This window comes from Mixophyes fleayi, chromosome 12 (genome assembly GCF_038048845.1).
Source record: "Mixophyes fleayi isolate aMixFle1 chromosome 12, aMixFle1.hap1, whole genome shotgun sequence".
Lineage (NCBI taxonomy): Eukaryota > Metazoa > Chordata > Amphibia > Anura > Limnodynastidae > Mixophyes > Mixophyes fleayi.
Window position 1 is genome coordinate 12,464,937 of NC_134413.1, and position 17,567 is coordinate 12,482,503.

The 17,567-nt window shown below is 39.1% G+C and overlaps 1 protein-coding gene across 1 annotated transcript in view; it reads left to right on the forward strand.

Moving 5' to 3' along the window:
* The window catches only part of LOC142109422 (tyrosinase-like), a 29,331-nt gene extending 12,063 nt beyond the window's left edge, over positions 1-17,268 (forward strand). The window contains exons 2-5 of the mRNA XM_075193611.1: positions 12,242-13,055; positions 14,532-14,745; positions 16,294-16,435; positions 16,973-17,268. Of these exons, the coding sequence (XP_075049712.1) occupies positions 12,261-13,055; positions 14,532-14,745; positions 16,294-16,435; positions 16,973-17,153 (1,332 nt within the window). The 5' untranslated portion in view covers positions 12,242-12,260 and the 3' untranslated portion in view covers positions 17,154-17,268. The remainder of the gene's footprint in view (positions 1-12,241; positions 13,056-14,531; positions 14,746-16,293; positions 16,436-16,972) is intronic.
* Positions 17,269-17,567: the final 299 nt, after the last annotated feature.

Genomic DNA, 17,567 nt, shown 5'->3' on the forward strand with positions numbered 1-17,567 from the left:
ACATCACATCTCTCATTTAGGGGTACCCACCATTACAGAAGACAGGGGTAATAGAGATGGAGGTAACCGCACTAAATGAGGTAATAATAGAATTTATACTTAACCCCACTATCCTTATTCTAGATTATTTCTTAAAATATTATAGCTGGAGGGTGCTCCCTTATACTTATATATTAGGATAAGAGCCAAGGAAAAGAGAGTATATGTAGAGGCACTCCGGGGTATTTGATTAAAATAACTTATTTTTATTGATATACATTAAAAGATATTGGTACAACTTGCGAAAATATAAAACCAGTGCTGAGTGAAAAATAAAATGCAGATTTTAACTGCAAAATCGCTGTGTTCTCATGCCATAATACAAAATTTGGTTAGCATAATATTATTATTTGTGTGTTGATATTTTAATTATTATGCTGATTACAATACATGTAGTTGACTTATTTGCCAATAATATTAAAGTATACTAGTGCCTGACAACATATATATGTAGTAGGAAAATCAGTATAGAAGGTGTATCTCAGTGTCTCTGTCTAAGATATCCAGGCAGAGATAGAACTGGAACTATGCCAATTGGTATTATATGTCTTATATTATTGAGACATGTCTATACCACTCCTATGGCTAATGAGTCTAAACTAAAGTATAGTATTGCCAGATAGTTGGTTGTAATATTGATCCTATCTAGGATCCTCTAATATCACTGTATCGCTGAAATACAGATAGCGTGATTAGATAGCATATAATAATGCCATCAGGCGGCTGACCATTATCTGATAGTGATATCTATAACGGGTTGATGGTATTTGTATAGTATCTTAATGTCAGCGTAGTGAAGCTGTGTCATTATAATACAGATAAATTGACGATGCTGTCAGGTAGCTATCCACAGGTGTCTGTGAGAGGTATCTGAATGGTATCTGAGGATCGATAGTAACTAGCGTGATACAACTGCAGATCTACCTATTCTAGCTGAGTCTAATAGCAATAGGACTATCTGGCTAAATAACAATGGATTGTATAATCAGCAGGGCATGAGAAACACAGCGAACGCCGACGCGCGTTTCGCTTGTGTGCTTTTTCAAGACGGAGCCAAATAGATTAACTGACTTGTGCATGAGTAAAGAAATTCTGAAAACATGAACTGCTGGTAGCCCTTGAGGACTGAACTTGGACATCACATCTCTCATTTAGGGGTACCCACCATTACAGAAGACAGGGGTCCCAGAAGAGGTATGTTAAATCCACTACGGGGAAAACATGGAAGAGTGATAAAATGTAGATGTTTTAATATCTAGTTATATATAGAGTATATGGTCCAAAACAGTGTTTCTCAAACCTAGTCCTCAGGACCCCTAACAGTGCATGTTTTCCATATCTCCCTGCTTTAGCACAGGTGTAATCATTACTGACTGACACATTGTAACAGATCCACAGGTGGTGCTAATTATTTCACTTGTGACCTGGAAAACCTGCACTGTTAGGGGTCCCTGAGGACTGGGTTTGAGAAACACTGGTCTAAAATACAGAATATTTTGATTAAATATTCAGATAAGACAATGCTATCTGATTGCACTTTTCTTATTTTAATGATATCACTTGCCTCAGATTGTTTATGTTGATCTTCTGTGATGGTTTGACTGGCATCTGGTAATTATAAATTGGAAATTACCACTTTTTTTTAAACTCACATGCTGTTCCGCAATAAACTCTGCAAACTATTAGATATTATTGGTCTAACCCAGGAGAAAGTAAATTTACAACTAAATTAAAACTAGGGATAGATTTATCAAAACTTCTAAGAGGGAAAAGTGGAGGTGTTGCCCATAGCGACCAATCAGAAACTAGCTATCATGTTCTACAATGTACTAGATAAATGACAGCTAGGATCTGATTGGTTGCTATGGGCAACACCTCCACTTTTACTGTTTGGAAGGTTTGATAAATCACCTGACACAGATGTATCCACCCACACGTGCTAAAAAAGCTTTGTTCAGTTATAGATTAATGCTTATTTCTCATGGGCTCCTACATAACAGAAAAGTACCTTAAGACTGGTGGAAGGCAATATTGAAAATGGAGCTAAATCATACACAGGAAATTACAGCTCAGTGAGTCTGAAATTGGTGCTGGGTCAAATGTTCGAAGGAGTTCTAGAACATTCAGAAATATATTATTGAAAATAAACTAATAACAAATACTCAACAAGATATTTTAGAGTCATTTAAAACTAATCTATTCTGCTTGTATGATTGCAGCAATCGATCACACCCATAATTAGCCATGTTTTGGGTCCAGGAATTAAATTCTCCCCATTTGAAGTTTAATTGGCAGATGCTTCAGACAAATATGTTTCTTTCCTCTGGATCAACATATCTAGGGGGAAAAGCTGTGGGTTTGAAAAAGTGGAGATGTTGCCTATAGCGTCCAATCAGATTCTAGTTGTCATTTTGTAGAATGTACTAAATAAATGATAACTAGAATCTGATTGATTGCTATAGGCAACAGCTCCACTTTTTAAATCCTGAAATTTGAAATTTACCTTCTAGAATTTATAAACTTGAAGAAAGTTTGTTTCTTTTCAACCTACAACTAACAATGTAGGTAATCTAATCAGCATTATTTGCTATTGATATATTCACCAAACATTTAAACATTTCACAGATAGCGGTTTAATAATGAGATGCAATTCAAAAAAGCAAAAACACATGATATCGTTTAAAGAACCAAGAATACAACAGGAAGATTTTATATAAAGTCTTTAATATCTCACCAACATTCTCAGTTTGTAAACTGAGAACATTAGGCCACAACTGATTCCCCAATTTTAGCTATCATTGCAGCCACAGTGCAGCATTCAGCTCCCATATTTTATATAATCAATGTATTATTATAATTATTATCATTTATTTGTTAGGCGCCACAAGGTATCCGCAGCGCCGCACACAGTACTAACAGTAGACTATACAGGGCGAAACCATACAGAACAATGAACAAAAAGTACCAATACTTCAGAAACTCCGGCTAGTCATATGCAGTAAAAACGGAGCGGAAGAACAGGTATGGAGACAGGAGGGAAGGGGGCCCTGCTCATACGAGCTTACATCCTAAGGGAGGGTAAACAGACCAGGCACAAGAGGAGCCAGTTGAGGCAAGAGGAGAGAAGGGAGGACGAGCAAAGGGAGGAGATGGGGGTTGTTTTTTTTTTACTTTTTATTGTTCACTAGAAGAATTGTCTTCTATTTTCTTCCGAGCTTCAGTGCCTAATAAATCAGAGTAGTACAGAATTAAGTTTCCTGCGGACGATGCTGTGCGCTTCACGCTCTTCCACAGGCTTTTAAACAGACGTCTCTGCTCCTGCACTTCAATCCTGTGGGAAGGGTGAAAAATTCCGCTCTCATATTTTTTTATGTTCTAAGGGCAGCAGAAAGCCAGTCATCACAGCGGACTGAAATCACCGCATTTAATCTTCGAAGAGTTACAGGAGCTTTCAGCATCGCGAAGAGAAGATCTCATTAGGAGTAGGAAAACAAACCCACTGACGGTGACATGGCAAATGCAAAAAAGAATAAAGTAATTTTTAATTTTATTTGGAAACGAGCTCCCCAGAGTAAAGAGGAGCAGAGACAGACATGTACAGACAGTGGAAGGGAAGGTAGATTTGTCATAGCTTGGGAGTGGGAGCTTCTTACCTGTTCGGGTCAATGAACAAATTTGCACATCTCCAAAAAAATTGATAAGTTTAGTGTTAAAAAGATGTTAAAAGAAAAGGAAATGTCATATTGCAGCTGAAATCCATAAATGTCTCCTTCTCCCAGCACTAGCTCTCATTTACCTGCAGACTGCTGACAGTAAAGCATTATCTTATATAGTATGGGCTTGGAAAGTAGTTCTCTAGCCTATTGTATTTTTGCATGAAATTTATTATGGTAAAAATTGTGGCAATATTGTTTTTTTAGGCATGTTTAAAATGTGGTTTGTGTTGTGTACAAAGACTTGTGAAAGCTGACAGAGATATATACACTCCCATTTAGCTAAGTATACTCACCTGAAAAAGTACCTTTTTATGTGTATATGAAAAGGAAGTAATAATTAACAAAAATCTATGTTACTAATTACCAAACCCTATATTACTACTAGTGAACTAATCTTACGTGCCTTTATTATTAAGAGAAATGAGTGCATGGCATTTGCAGAGAAAAACATATTAAACAATAAAGAGAGAAAAGAAGTAATAAAACACAGATAAGGAACACATTTTCCATGGCATTTCTTATTTCACAATAACAGGACAATTTCCAAGGACATAACAAGTTCAATTCCCGACCATGGCCTTATCTGTGTAGAGTTTATATGTTGTCGAAGTCGTATAATTGGATGAACGAAAGTATATTGGCTAATATTGTTTTATTGGTCGATTGCACTCAGTATACCATGCTACATGTCGAAGTCAGCAAATTGGATGAGGTCATTTCAATTAAAGTCTAGCAAACTTGGTTGTCTTTGTCTGAAAAGATGCGTACGGTACGCTACGACGTACAAGGGCACGCTACGGCGTGAAAGGGCGTACGCATCCACTACACGTGGCAGCAACAGTAATTGATCTTTTACCATACATTCGCACAAACACGCATACTTATAAAATAGTACACATTAATGGTAGTTGCAACACATAGTCAGTTATGTCGAAATATAGTAGTATTTATATGTTATATCAGAGTTACATGCATATTAGTGAAATACACGGAACGGGTTGAAGGAATCACATCATGAGTGGTATCATAATGAACCTCGTTACATATCCTACTGTTTGGTTCACTCTGCGAGGGAATCGCAGAGTGCATACACAAGTTATGAATGATAGGGAATTATGAACTACTTAAGACTAAGTACCCCCTGCAGAGATGACCCCCTCCTTTGGATTCCTTAGGATGAACCAGCCAATGATTGACAACCCCTTGGACATTCCTGAGACCTGGACCAATAGATGCAAGCTATACCATCTTCATTGTATTACTGTATTTGATTGTGTATATAAGCAGCAGCTTGTGATCCAGAGTGCAGACATCTTGTCCCCAGACTTCAGGATTGAATGACTGCACTGGATCCAGAGCGCCTGCGATAAGTAACGGCTGTATTTACTATTACTTCGCTTGAGCATGTTATTCTACTTATTGCGAATAAATCTTTGTGCGTTGGAAACACAAATCGAGGTTCGACAATCGTTATTGGTTAGCGACAATACGCACATAACATACACGTGGCATACGGCGATCGCACGGTGAAATACGCACGTACACACTCGCATTACAACATTCATATTGGTTCCGTTATACAGTAATTTATGAGCAGATAGTATTTAGTTTATTATTAGTTTATATATTATGATTATATGTACACTTCAGTGTTATTTAAGGTTCAGGATATAGGAAACGTGTCATGTCTGATATCATTTTATTCCCCCATTCATCAGCAGCTGTCCGGTTCCATCGCCGAAGAGATCGCATATTGCATACTCTAGTTATTGATGTTAGGCAATATCTTGTCAGATTGATATCAGACTGTAAAATGCTAATGGACTAGTTGTAACTGGTTTCTGGGCGGGAGATTCATCTGGAACGTTGACCTCAGCCTTTGAGGGGGTTGTTTGAACTAGCCTATGTTCTGTTTACCCTGGACCCACCCTAAGTCTGGACCTATAGAAGCAAGCCACGTCATCTACATTGTTCTCTCTGTAACACTGAATGTATTTATGATCATAGCTGCGCTCCCAGTCCTCAGTCTACTCTGACCACAGTGTTCAAGGGTGAACTACTGTTCACTGGTGCCCGTGGTAGCGCAGCGGTATGTATGTATTTTTGGTTATGGCTGTACTGTAATGTATTATATTATAATATTGTATTGAACTGTTAACTTTTTACATCTGCTAAAATAAATCACTTTGTGCGTTGGAAACACAATACAATCGCCTATGCAATGCTTATTTGAAAACGATAGAATTACTCTAATAATGTTCCCCCCGTGTTTGCGTGGGTTTCCTCCGGATGCTCCAGTTTCCTCCCAGACTCCAAAAACATACTGGTAGGTTGATTGGCTGCTATCAAAAGCCTGTCTGTCTACCTCTCTGTGTGAGTGTGTGTCTATATTAGGGAATTTAGACTGTAAGCTCCAATGGGGCATGCATTGATGTGAGTGAGTTCTCTGTACAGCGCTGCGGAATTATTGGCGCTATATAAATAAATGATAATGATGATGATAAAGAACTTAAATATCAGACTTGGCAATGATAATTCATGCTTTTGGCAATAAGGAGTATCATGTACTAATATGCAGCGGAATTTTATTTAAATTAAGGATATTATGGAGTGGGGATCATATACAATTGCAGCTTAGTAATGTTAGAACTATATTGCAAGACAGAATAATATATATCGTCCCTATATGTTTATTTGCAGGATATATGAAGAGTGGATAAAAAGACATAATGCAAACAACAGATGCATACCCTGACAACGTTGAACCAGGACAAGGCCCCAATGAGTGTGCAACACCCTACTTCCCCTGTTACAGAAACAAAGACTTCATATCCAGCTCCAGTACCCTGGGGTACACATACTCAAAATATCAGGGAATGTAAACGACTTAAATATTTTTGGTTTGTACATCCCGCTTCAGTGAATGTATTGCTTTATCTTTATCAACTTTCTCTTTCATCAATACCTTTATATCAACTAGGCAGAACTGTTTATTTTCTTTGGCCTTGTACAGAGGGCAGAACATCTCTGTGTATACAAATTCTAGCCAATGCCTAGAGCACAGCTGATCTGGGTCATCTCCAAAGACAGCCGAAAAACAAACAACTGTGCCTGAGTGATATCAAAGCATTGTTGAAAAACCCAGATGGAAGCCAGAAACATAATGCGAAGTATTTAATAATAGAAGATGCACAAAACCGTGTACAAAATAAAAAAATATTCTTGTCTAAATGTCAAAAACCTCTTTAAGGGCTTTTATGTAGCTCACGGCAAGTGTTTCCTTGGTCATGTCAAGTGTTTTGGGCATTTAAATGTTTCCTAAATTGTCCTTAAATTCACTTGCAGACACCTCTGACACAGGTGAACATGCCTCTCCCATGGACACACCCTAGCATACTTCCTAAATCTGTCACATGTTGATTTGTGGGTGTTATTATTAGTTATTTTACATATAACAACTTGTATTATAAACGTAGATGTACTTTTAATTTATTCAGTAATTATTTATGCAATAGTAATTATCATTATCCTTATTATTATACTTTGCTGTATGATGTACTGTATCTTTAAATGATATATCGCATTTTAAAATATTTTCAGAACTCCCTTTCCACTTTCCAGACTAGCAGTTTGGCTAGGTCCTGCGTCCTTTAGTTTGGAATTTTAATATTAGGATATTAAATCAGATTGTTACTTATGTGTTGTGTTGTAGTGAGACACGGACTGGCCCCTGATATAATTATAAGCTTAGAAAATCTTTCATACATACTCTGGTGCAATCCGACACAATTGCACTGCCCTAATGCATGTGTAACCTAGCCTTTAGTTTTTAAGTTTTAAGTTTTTTTTCCTTTCTGTCCATCATGAATCCAAGACTTCTCCCGTGCAGCCCCCCTCCACTGGAATAACCTCCCTCACTCCATCCGTCGCTCTCCTAATCTGTGCTCCTTCAAATGGGCACTTAAAACCCCCCTCTTCCTTAAAGCCTACTAATCATCCACTTAACCCCCTCATCTCCTCCACTCGTTCTCCCCTCTCTCCTTCCGGCCCCCCTCTTCTCTCCCCCATGCTTCAACTGCCACCTCTTGTGCCTGTTTGTTCACCCTCCCTTAGTATTTAAGCTCATATGAGCAGGGCCCTCTTCCATCCTGTCTCCATACCAGTTCTTCTGCTCCGTCTTTATTGCATTAGCCTGCCTGGAGTTTCTGAAGTATTGCTATTTTTGTTGATTGTTCTGAACTGTCTCACCCTGTATAGTCTGCTGTTTGTACTGTGTGCGGCGCTGCGGAAATCTTGTGGCGCCTAATAAATAAACGATAATACCAATAATAATCATGCATTTGAACTATTTATTTTTCTTGCTACCACAACTCAATGACCAAAGAGCAAATGTGTTTTGAAACAAACATTTTTTTTAGGAAAATATTGTAAAAAAAATAATTCAAAAGTGATACTTCCCCATGTAAATAATGCAAAGAAGAGAGAATTTAAAATGCATTAATGGATTGTGCGGAGAATCAGTAAACTGACTAGGCTTACACAGCAAGTTAATGAGTCTACACTGACTCACATGTGTCAGATCATTTTGAAAAACTAGTAGTCTGAGCACTCACCTCTGTATTTCCCTGATCCCTACAGAAGAGCTCGGAATGCAGCCATGGTAATGTTTTACTTTGTTGCAACAATGTTGCTGAACTTTACAAAACAGTTACCATAAGTCCTGTAGAGAAGATAATAAGTTTAATTGGTATATTTCAGCCACAATACAATAAAAGAAGATACAGATCTAAGGTATGTATTTACACAGACAGGTGTCATTTACACCATAGGGTATATTTAATAAACTGTGGGTTTGAAAAAGTGGAGATGTTGCCTATAGCAAGCAATTAGATTCTAGCTGTCATTTTGTAGAATGTACTAAATAAATGATAACTAGAATCTGATTGGTTGCTATAGGCAACATCTCCACTTTTTCAAACCTGCAGTTTAGTAAATATACCCCCATGGCTTATATTTCCCAAATATATGTGATAACAGAGACCTTCCATAGAGACAAATTTTCATGACATGCAGTCCTCTGTGTTTTTGTTCCATGTGTATTAGCGAATTGGCAAGGATGTCACTATAGTGGAAAATGCCCTTGTAAACAAGCAACACTTTATAATTTCATGGAAATGACAAGTTATGGTTAAAATAAAGTAAAAAACATATATAAGCATTGAAAAGGACCTTCTTATAGCAAAATGTTTCACATCTCCACTGTCAAAGTCGTATAATTGGATAACAGAAAGTATATTGATTAATATTGTTTTACCGTGCAATTGCGAGGCTTGCTGCCGGCGGCTGCACAATATGTGCAGGTCCGCTCGGCAATGACAGTGTGCTGCCCGGCTGCTCTGATTGTGTTTAAAACACAATCAGAGCAGCTGGGCAGCACATTGTCACTGCCGAGCGGACCTGCACATATTGTGCAGCCGCCGGCAGCCTTGAAGTAAAAAAGGGGGCTTTTCTAGATCCGCCCCTGGCCACGTGTTACATGTCATGGCGCGATCGCACGATAATACACGCACGCATACACTCGCACTTTCACATTCATTTATTTATATATTTCATATTTATAATGGTTCCATTCCACAGTCGTTTATGAGCAGATGTTATTTGGTTTATATTTATATATTATAAGGTTATATGTACTCTTTAGTGATATTTTAAGTTAGGTCACGGGAAGCATGTCATGTTTAGTAACATTCTAATCCCCTATTTATCCGCAGTTGTCCGATTCATTCGCCAAAAGGATTGCACATTGCGTGCGCTAGTTATCGATGATAGGGAATAATTCATTAGAATGATATTGTCTGTGTAGTGCTAATAGACCAGTTTGAACCACTGGAAAAACTAAATATGCATCACCTGAAGAGCAGACCCCCACCCTTGGAATGCAGATCCCCACCCTTGGAGGGGGTGGTTTGAACTGACCTCTGGACTGCTTTAAACTGGATCCTCCTGAAGCCTGGACCTATAGAAGCAAGCCACATCATCTGTATTGTTTTCACTATATCACTAAGTATATATATATATATATATATATATATATGTGGGCAGCACGGTGGCTAAGTGGGTAGCACTTCTGCCTCACAGCGCTGGGGTCATGAGTTCAATTCCCGACCATGGCCTTATCTGTGTGGAGTTTGTATGTTCTCCCCGTGTTTGCGTGGGTTTCCTCCGGGTGCTCCGGTTTCCTCCCACACTCCAAAAGCATACTGGTAGGTTAACTGGCTGCTATCAAAATTGACCCTAGTCTCTCTGTCTCTGTCTCTGTCTCTGTGTGTGTGTGTGTGTGTGTGTGTGTGTGTGTGTGTGTGTTAGGGAATTTAGACTGTAAGCTCCAATGGGGCAGGGACTGATGTGAGTGAGTTCTCTGTACAGCGCTGCGGAATCAGTGGCGCTATATAAATAAATGGTGATGATGATGATGATATATACACAGCTCCCTGGGATCAGCTAAAAGAGTCACTCTCTGACTAAAGTCTTCTGGACTGAAGGACTGTAGCTGGTACCAGTGGAGCGCAGCGGGCGCAAGTGTATGTATGTATGTATAATATATTGGCTGTACTTTACCTATTTATTTATTGAACTGCTAAATTTTTGCTTTTGCTAAATAAATTGCTTGTGCTTTGGAACCACGAATCGCATAGACAATGCTTATTGGAAAACAATGAAATTACTTTAATACCACCAATTACTCTGAATTGTATTATATTAATGTATTAATATATATAACAAATCCCTGCGTGGGTAATTGTCAGTGCTTGTTTTTATTCTATATGCTCAGTAAGGTATTTATTCACTTATTTTAATAACACTATTACCATGTCATCTTGGGAGATTATTGAGCTTCTGTAATTTCTATACTGGACCATGCGTGATATTATCAGACACAACTCCTCATTTGCCCAGCTACAACATATCCCTGCAGATTTGATTCAAATGCTTGCTACGATGTTACCACTAGGACTGTAATTTTGAAGACGTTTTATGTAAGGTTGAGCGGGCTCGGATTTGCTAAATACGAACAGCCCCGAACAGTGCGGATCAGAGCCCGATCCGAGCACTGTTCGGGTATTCCCGCCGATCTCAAAACTCAAAGCGAGGCATTTCGTCATAATCCCACCGTCGGATCTCGCGAGATTCGGATTTTTTATATTCCCCGCTATAATGTGCTCAACAGACAGGAGCGCTGCATGGAAGTATGGGTCTGCACTCATCAAATTCCTCCATTATGTCTGGAAGCAGACAAATTATCAATGTACATTGACTGCACACCAATCAGTCAGTATAGAAATCCCCAGAAAGGTGAGTGCAAATCAAATATGAGCATTACGAATTATTGTAAGTCTAGGAGTCATAAAATGTGGTTTTAGTATTATTTACGTTATGATTCGACTGGAGAACCCTTTTTAATTCCAGTTTTTGGACTCCCCTTGTCCCTGTGGCTCCATAGCAAAAATTGGTGGTTGCAAGTAAATGGTCGTTTAAAAAAATAACATCAGACTGCTTAAATATAACAATAGCAATTATTGTTTGCAGTACAGCTAAACTTGGAATATACTACTAACAGAGAAATAGAACAGTTTCCTTTTAAATAAAATGAAATTATAAATTATATTGAAATTTTGAAATTATAATGTGCAGAGCAAAAGCAGTGACCTTTGAGAGGATTCTGCAGCACAGTGGCCTAGTGGTTAGCACGTCTGCCTCACAGCACTGGGGTCATGAGTTCAATTCCCGACCATGGCCTTATCTGTGTGGAGTTTGTATGTTCTCCCCGTGTTTGTGTGGGTTTCCTCCAGGTGCTCCGGTTTCCTCCCACACTCCAAAAACATATTGTACGTTAATTGGCTGCAATCAGAAATTGACCCTAGTCTCTCTCTCTTTGTCTGTCTGTCTCCCTCTCTGTCTGTCTGTGTGTGTGTGTCTATAGAAGGGAATTGAGACTGTAAGCTCCAATGGGGCAGGGACTGATGTGAATGAGTTCTCTGTACAGTGCTGCGGAATTAGTGGCGCTATATAAATGATGATGATGCTTGGAGAAGGCATATCACGCATCCTCGGGCATAACTAGAGTGCCGCCCACTTGTGTCGCTTAGCTTAGTCATCCAGCTACCTCGGTGCAACCTTTTGGCCTAAAAATAATATTGTGAGGTGTGAGGTGTTCAGAATAGACTGGAAATGAGTGGAAATGAATGTTATTGAGGTTAATAATAGTGTAGGAGTAAAAAAAATAAATAAATATGGATTTTAGCACTTTTTATGCTTTTTTTAAAAAAAAAATCAGAACCCAAAACCTTAAATCAGAACCAGAACCTTGAGTGGGGTGTTTTGGCAAAACCAATCAGAACCCAAAACCTGAAACTAATCAGAACCCAAAACACGAAAAGTGCCCGGTGCACACCCCTAGTTTTATGGTATTTTTCAATATTTTTCAGCTTGTTGCCGCTAGAAGCCATGCTTGTACCCTGTGCCATCCTCGCTCTTTGTCTCGGCGTGGTTCATAGCCAGTTTCCCAGGACCTGCGCCACGAAAGCAGCATTTAATACTAAAACTTGCTGCCCACTTTGGAAAGATGGCAGCTCCTGCGGCTCGCTCTCCGGTCGTGGCCAGTGCCGCGACTTGGTAGTGTTTACTCCCCTGGCGGCTGGACAAGTTCCCCAACACGATGACGATCGCTTGGACTGGCCAAGGCATTATTACAACAAAACATGCGAGTGCTTTGGAAACTATAGAGGCTATAACTGCGGTGAGTGCAAGTTTGGCTACTTCGGAGACAAATGTTATCGTCAAAAGTTTAACGTTCGGAAAGAGATTCGGCAGCTTACGCTTCCTGAAAGGAAACGATTCTTTAGCTATTTGTCTTTGGCCAAAACCACGAAAAGCAGAGACTTTGTTGTCCTGTCCACTGGAGATAGGCACCACCGAGACACGTACCGTTTTGTGGATGCCTCAGTCTATGATGTTTTTGCTTGGATCCATTACTACGCTATGAAGCCCATTATGGAAAATGGTACTTTTGACGATTCTAAAAACTACGCTCATGCGGGACCAGCTTTTCCCGGTTGGCATCGACTGGGGCTGCTGTTCTTGGAGAGACAAATTCAGCTCTTGACGGGAGATGAAGACTTTGCTATCCCTTATTACGACTGGCGAGGAGAGAAGAACTGTTCAATCTGTACTAAAGATTTTCTTGGTGACAACGACATCCAGGGAATTCTAGATAAATTCTCTCACTTCGCTTCTTGGAAAGTGAGTATCTTCTTTTTAAATGGGCTTAGTCAGCCTTTGAAAATGTAAATATTGTTGGCTTTTTCCTGCCCTCCTCTAACTTTACTTTGCCATAGATTTCTATCTTCCTTCTGTGTTTTTCAAGCTTTGTAGCTCAACCAGGCACCATGGTTTATGTTCATTGCCCTTGGATAGGACACAGATCAGCTCTGCTCTGTCCACTGCATGTGCTGTATTCACAGAGCTGCTTTCAGACATGTCCAACAAAGATAATCAACATTGAGTAGATGCAATGAAGGCCTTGCTGAGACACACAGAAAGAATACAAAGCACTGTATTTACTAAATGTTTAACAATGGCATGTAGGAGCCTATATATTAATGGTGACTGCAGGTGGATAACCCATATATAGAAATATGTAACTGAAATATTACTTTTAAAAGTGTATGTGTATGATTTGCTGAATTGTCTACTATGTTTCCTCATTATTTGCCCAGAGGGGCCAAAAGCAGTTTGGGAGCATAAAAAAGATAAAATAAAATTATATTCCTGGGTAAGTAGAATTATATGTGCGGGTAAATATAATTATATTTGCTAAAAATTCATTATTACTATGGAACATTTATTAGCAGGGTTAAAGGGTTTCCTACCATCAGTATACTTGCATTTAATGGCTTGAGCATGATCCTGTAACTTTTTGTACATACATTGATTTATGTTTCAAACATTCTAAGCAGGTGCGGAACAGGCACCAACGGGCACTTTAGCAGAATTAGGTAGAGACCTGGCAATGCGCTCTAACCCCCCAGGGCCCCCTACTCTGCTGTCAAAGGGCACTGCGGAGTCTCAGCTCTTGTGCCCACTTTGCCTGTTTCAGCTCAGTAAAGAACAAGGGGCAACCCAGCACTTGTGCTCACCAACACCTCCGATGCACCCCCCCCCCCACTTAGTTTCCTCACCGATTCTATGTATGTTTATTACATCCATTTATATCATTAAGCAGAATCTGCTGTCATCACTTGAGATAGAACACAAATCTGTAGTCTTTACATTGGCTACGATTGTATCCAGAGAGAAACTTTGTGTTGTATCTATTTGCAAGTAAAATAAACTATACTTTCTGATAACATAAATGGATGACTATAAAGAACAGAAAAAATGTACAACATAATGCAATGCATTGATAAAATAAGTAGCAGGGTATTTTTCCTAACATGATTTGGGGATATGAACAGGATGCTCAGTATTTGCAAGTTCTAAACTGCAAGGGTGTATGGGAGAACGGCCAGATTTTAGATACAGCTGTCATTGGCCAGGTCTGACAGTGGTCTGTGATAGGCTGCCAGCTGAGTATGTGATGCTTATATGCAATCATGGGTCACTGTCTTCAACCAATCACCTCCTCTGCTTTTGTGTCCCCCAACCAATTAATATAGTGATGCGTTAAATGTCTCCATCTTCAGTAAGGAAAGAGTCTCATTTGCTTTTCTTCTTCAGTCTATTTGCAGTGGGTATAATTACATAGATGTCTATTGCCCGGCTGCGGACGATCATTGTCAGATGGAGACATTGCACAGGAAGCCCGGCACCAATCCCACCGCCAACTGGCTCCCCTCCTTCCAAGACGTGGAAGACACACTCCAATGGAAAGACTTTGACAATCCTCCATACAACAGAAAGTCACAGAGAAACTTCCGGAATGCCTTGGAAGGTGGGCGGATTTTTCCTATTATCTTATCACTATAATAACTAACTGATTCAATATTCAAAGTGTTTCCTCTATATGCCCCATTGATATTCTCCTCTTTAAATTGTTTAGCAGTGCTCCTCGCAGTGACAACAACAGGAGGCAGTTTATAATAATTTTGTGTATGACATTATTATCGAGCAGGAACATTAATTTACTTTTTGTATCTTTTTGGTTTTTAGAACTTTCTATATATTGAATATTAAGACATCCCATACCTGTTGTAGATTTAATGTGACGGCTTTCAAACTAGATTTCTTTGGCTAATCACGACTAGATAAATATAAACTATAAAATAATAAGGTTGGAAGCAAGAAAATAAAACATACTCACGTACATACTGTGAGCATAGGACAAAACAGCAAGTAATATAAACTGAATGATTAAAAAATATATTTTCATAACAGTGACCCATCCGAAATAGGAGATTATACAAATTCCCTACCATATTTTTCTGTTGGCTATAACTGAAATGTCAGTCACAGACATCATTCATTCAATGCCAAAATATGTATATCTGTTTATATAGTACATGCAATAGCAGGATTCTAAGAGATATTGAAACGACACACTGTCCCCCCTTCCTTGTTTCCTTGATTTACCATCACAGTAAAGATAAGGACATCTACTGTTCTCATTGTCCCACAAATCAGCAAGTCACTAAACTGCAGTAAAGATAGGAAAAAGGGCTAAAATTCAATTCTCACTTCTCTGAAAACACTGCAATGGCTGCTGAGTTTTTTTCAGTTTTGTTACTCTGCAAACCTTTTAATGCAAAGCAACAGATGCTTGAACCTTTTCCCTGTAGATTTTTCTACTCCATTCAGTTAACTGTCCTGATGATTTCAAATAACCCCCAAAAGATGATCGACAGGCTTATCTGTTTATCTAACAAAGAAGTGAGGAAACAGCAGCAAGAAGCAGCTGTTATGGGAACTGCAGGAAGAACATATTCCAATATAAAATGTATATTTCAACAAACTACTATACAAACTGATTACCTAACATATTGTGACAATAGTAATGGGCAGCACGGTGGCTTAGTGGTTAGCACTTCTGGCTCACAGCACTGGGGTCATGAGTTCAATTCCCGACCATGGCCTTATCTGTGTGGTGTCTGTATGTTCTCCCCGTGTTTACGTGGGTTTCCTCCGGGTGCTCCGGTTTCCTCCCACACTCCAAAAACATACTGGTAGGTTAATTGGCTGCTATCAAATTTGACTCTAGTCTGTGTGTATGTGTGTATGTTAGGCAATTTAGACTGTAAGCTCTAATGGGGCAGGGACTGATGTGAGTGAGTTCTCTGTACAGCGCTGCGGAATCAGTGGCGCTATATAAATAAATGGTGATGATGATGATACTTAATGCTGGGAAACAAGATCTTTAATATAATTATTTTGTGGTCATAAGTTCTCTTGTTATGCAAATTAGGAACTGTAGAGCCAATGCTTTCACGCATTGCAGGAACCTTACATATATAGGTGATTCCTATTCTGTTCCCTATTTTTGCAGGTTTCCTGAGACCATCGGATGGGATAACATTGGAACGGAACATGCATAATTTGATCCATATTTACTTTGGGGGAACGATGTCCCAAGTTGCCATCTCCAGCAATGACCCAATGTTCACGTTGCACCACGGATTTGTCGACAAGTAAGTTGACCGAACCAAGGGCCACTTATGTTTCAGCTGCATCGTTCCATGAAATAAATATCACTATCCGCAAAATTCCACTTGCAATCTGTTTAGTAACATAAAGCAAATATTGAATTGTATCAGGCACCACAGATATCGGCTTTTACAATTCTGGTTTGCACCAGTCTAGAGATGATCTTATCTGCTGGGAAATGTCGCGTGTATTGAGTGGGAAAGTCTGTTCTGCAGAGTTCTGAAGTTCCGTCCTTACAATTTTGTTCCATTGTTCTCCTTTACGTGAAATGCCATTCCATGCAGTCATTGTAAATTCGTACTTTGAAGAATGAATTCAATTCTGCTTTGTGGTGTGGTTGAGGTAGGGCTGGAAAAAATCCTTAAACAAGCAAATCTTTGCAACGAGGCCAATATGCAGTGGAACTTTAATTAAGTTAAGGATATTATGAAGTGGGGATCATATACAATTGCAGCTTAGTAATGTCAGAACGATATTTGAAGACAGAATAATATATATCGTCCCTATATGTTTATTTGCAGGATATTTGAAGTCTGGATGCTCAGACATAACGCAACAACAGATGTATACCCTGACAACGATGAACCAGGACAAGGACCCGATGAGTGTGCAACACCCTACTTCCCCTGTTACAGAAACAAAGACTTCATATCAAGCTCCAGTACCCTTGGGTACACATACTCAAAATATAAGGGAATGTAAAGGCACTTCTTCTAATTTCACACGACTTAAATATTTTTGGTTTGTACATCCCGCTTCAGTGAATGTAATGCTTTATCTTTATCAACTTACTGTTTCATCAATACCTTTATATCAACCAGGCACAACTGTTTATTTTCTATGGCCTTGTACCGAGGACAAAATATCTCTGTGTATACAAATTCTAGCCAATGCCTGGAGCACAGCTAATCTAGGTCATCTCCAAAGACAGCGAAAACAAACAACTGTGCCTGAGTGATATTAAGAACCTCTTTAAGGGCTTTTATGTAGCTCACGGCAAGTGTTTCTTCTGTGATGTCAAGTGTTTTGGGCTTTTAAATGTTTCCTAAATTGTCCTTAAATTCACTTGCAGACACCTCTGACACAGGTGAACATGCCTCTCCCATGGACACACCC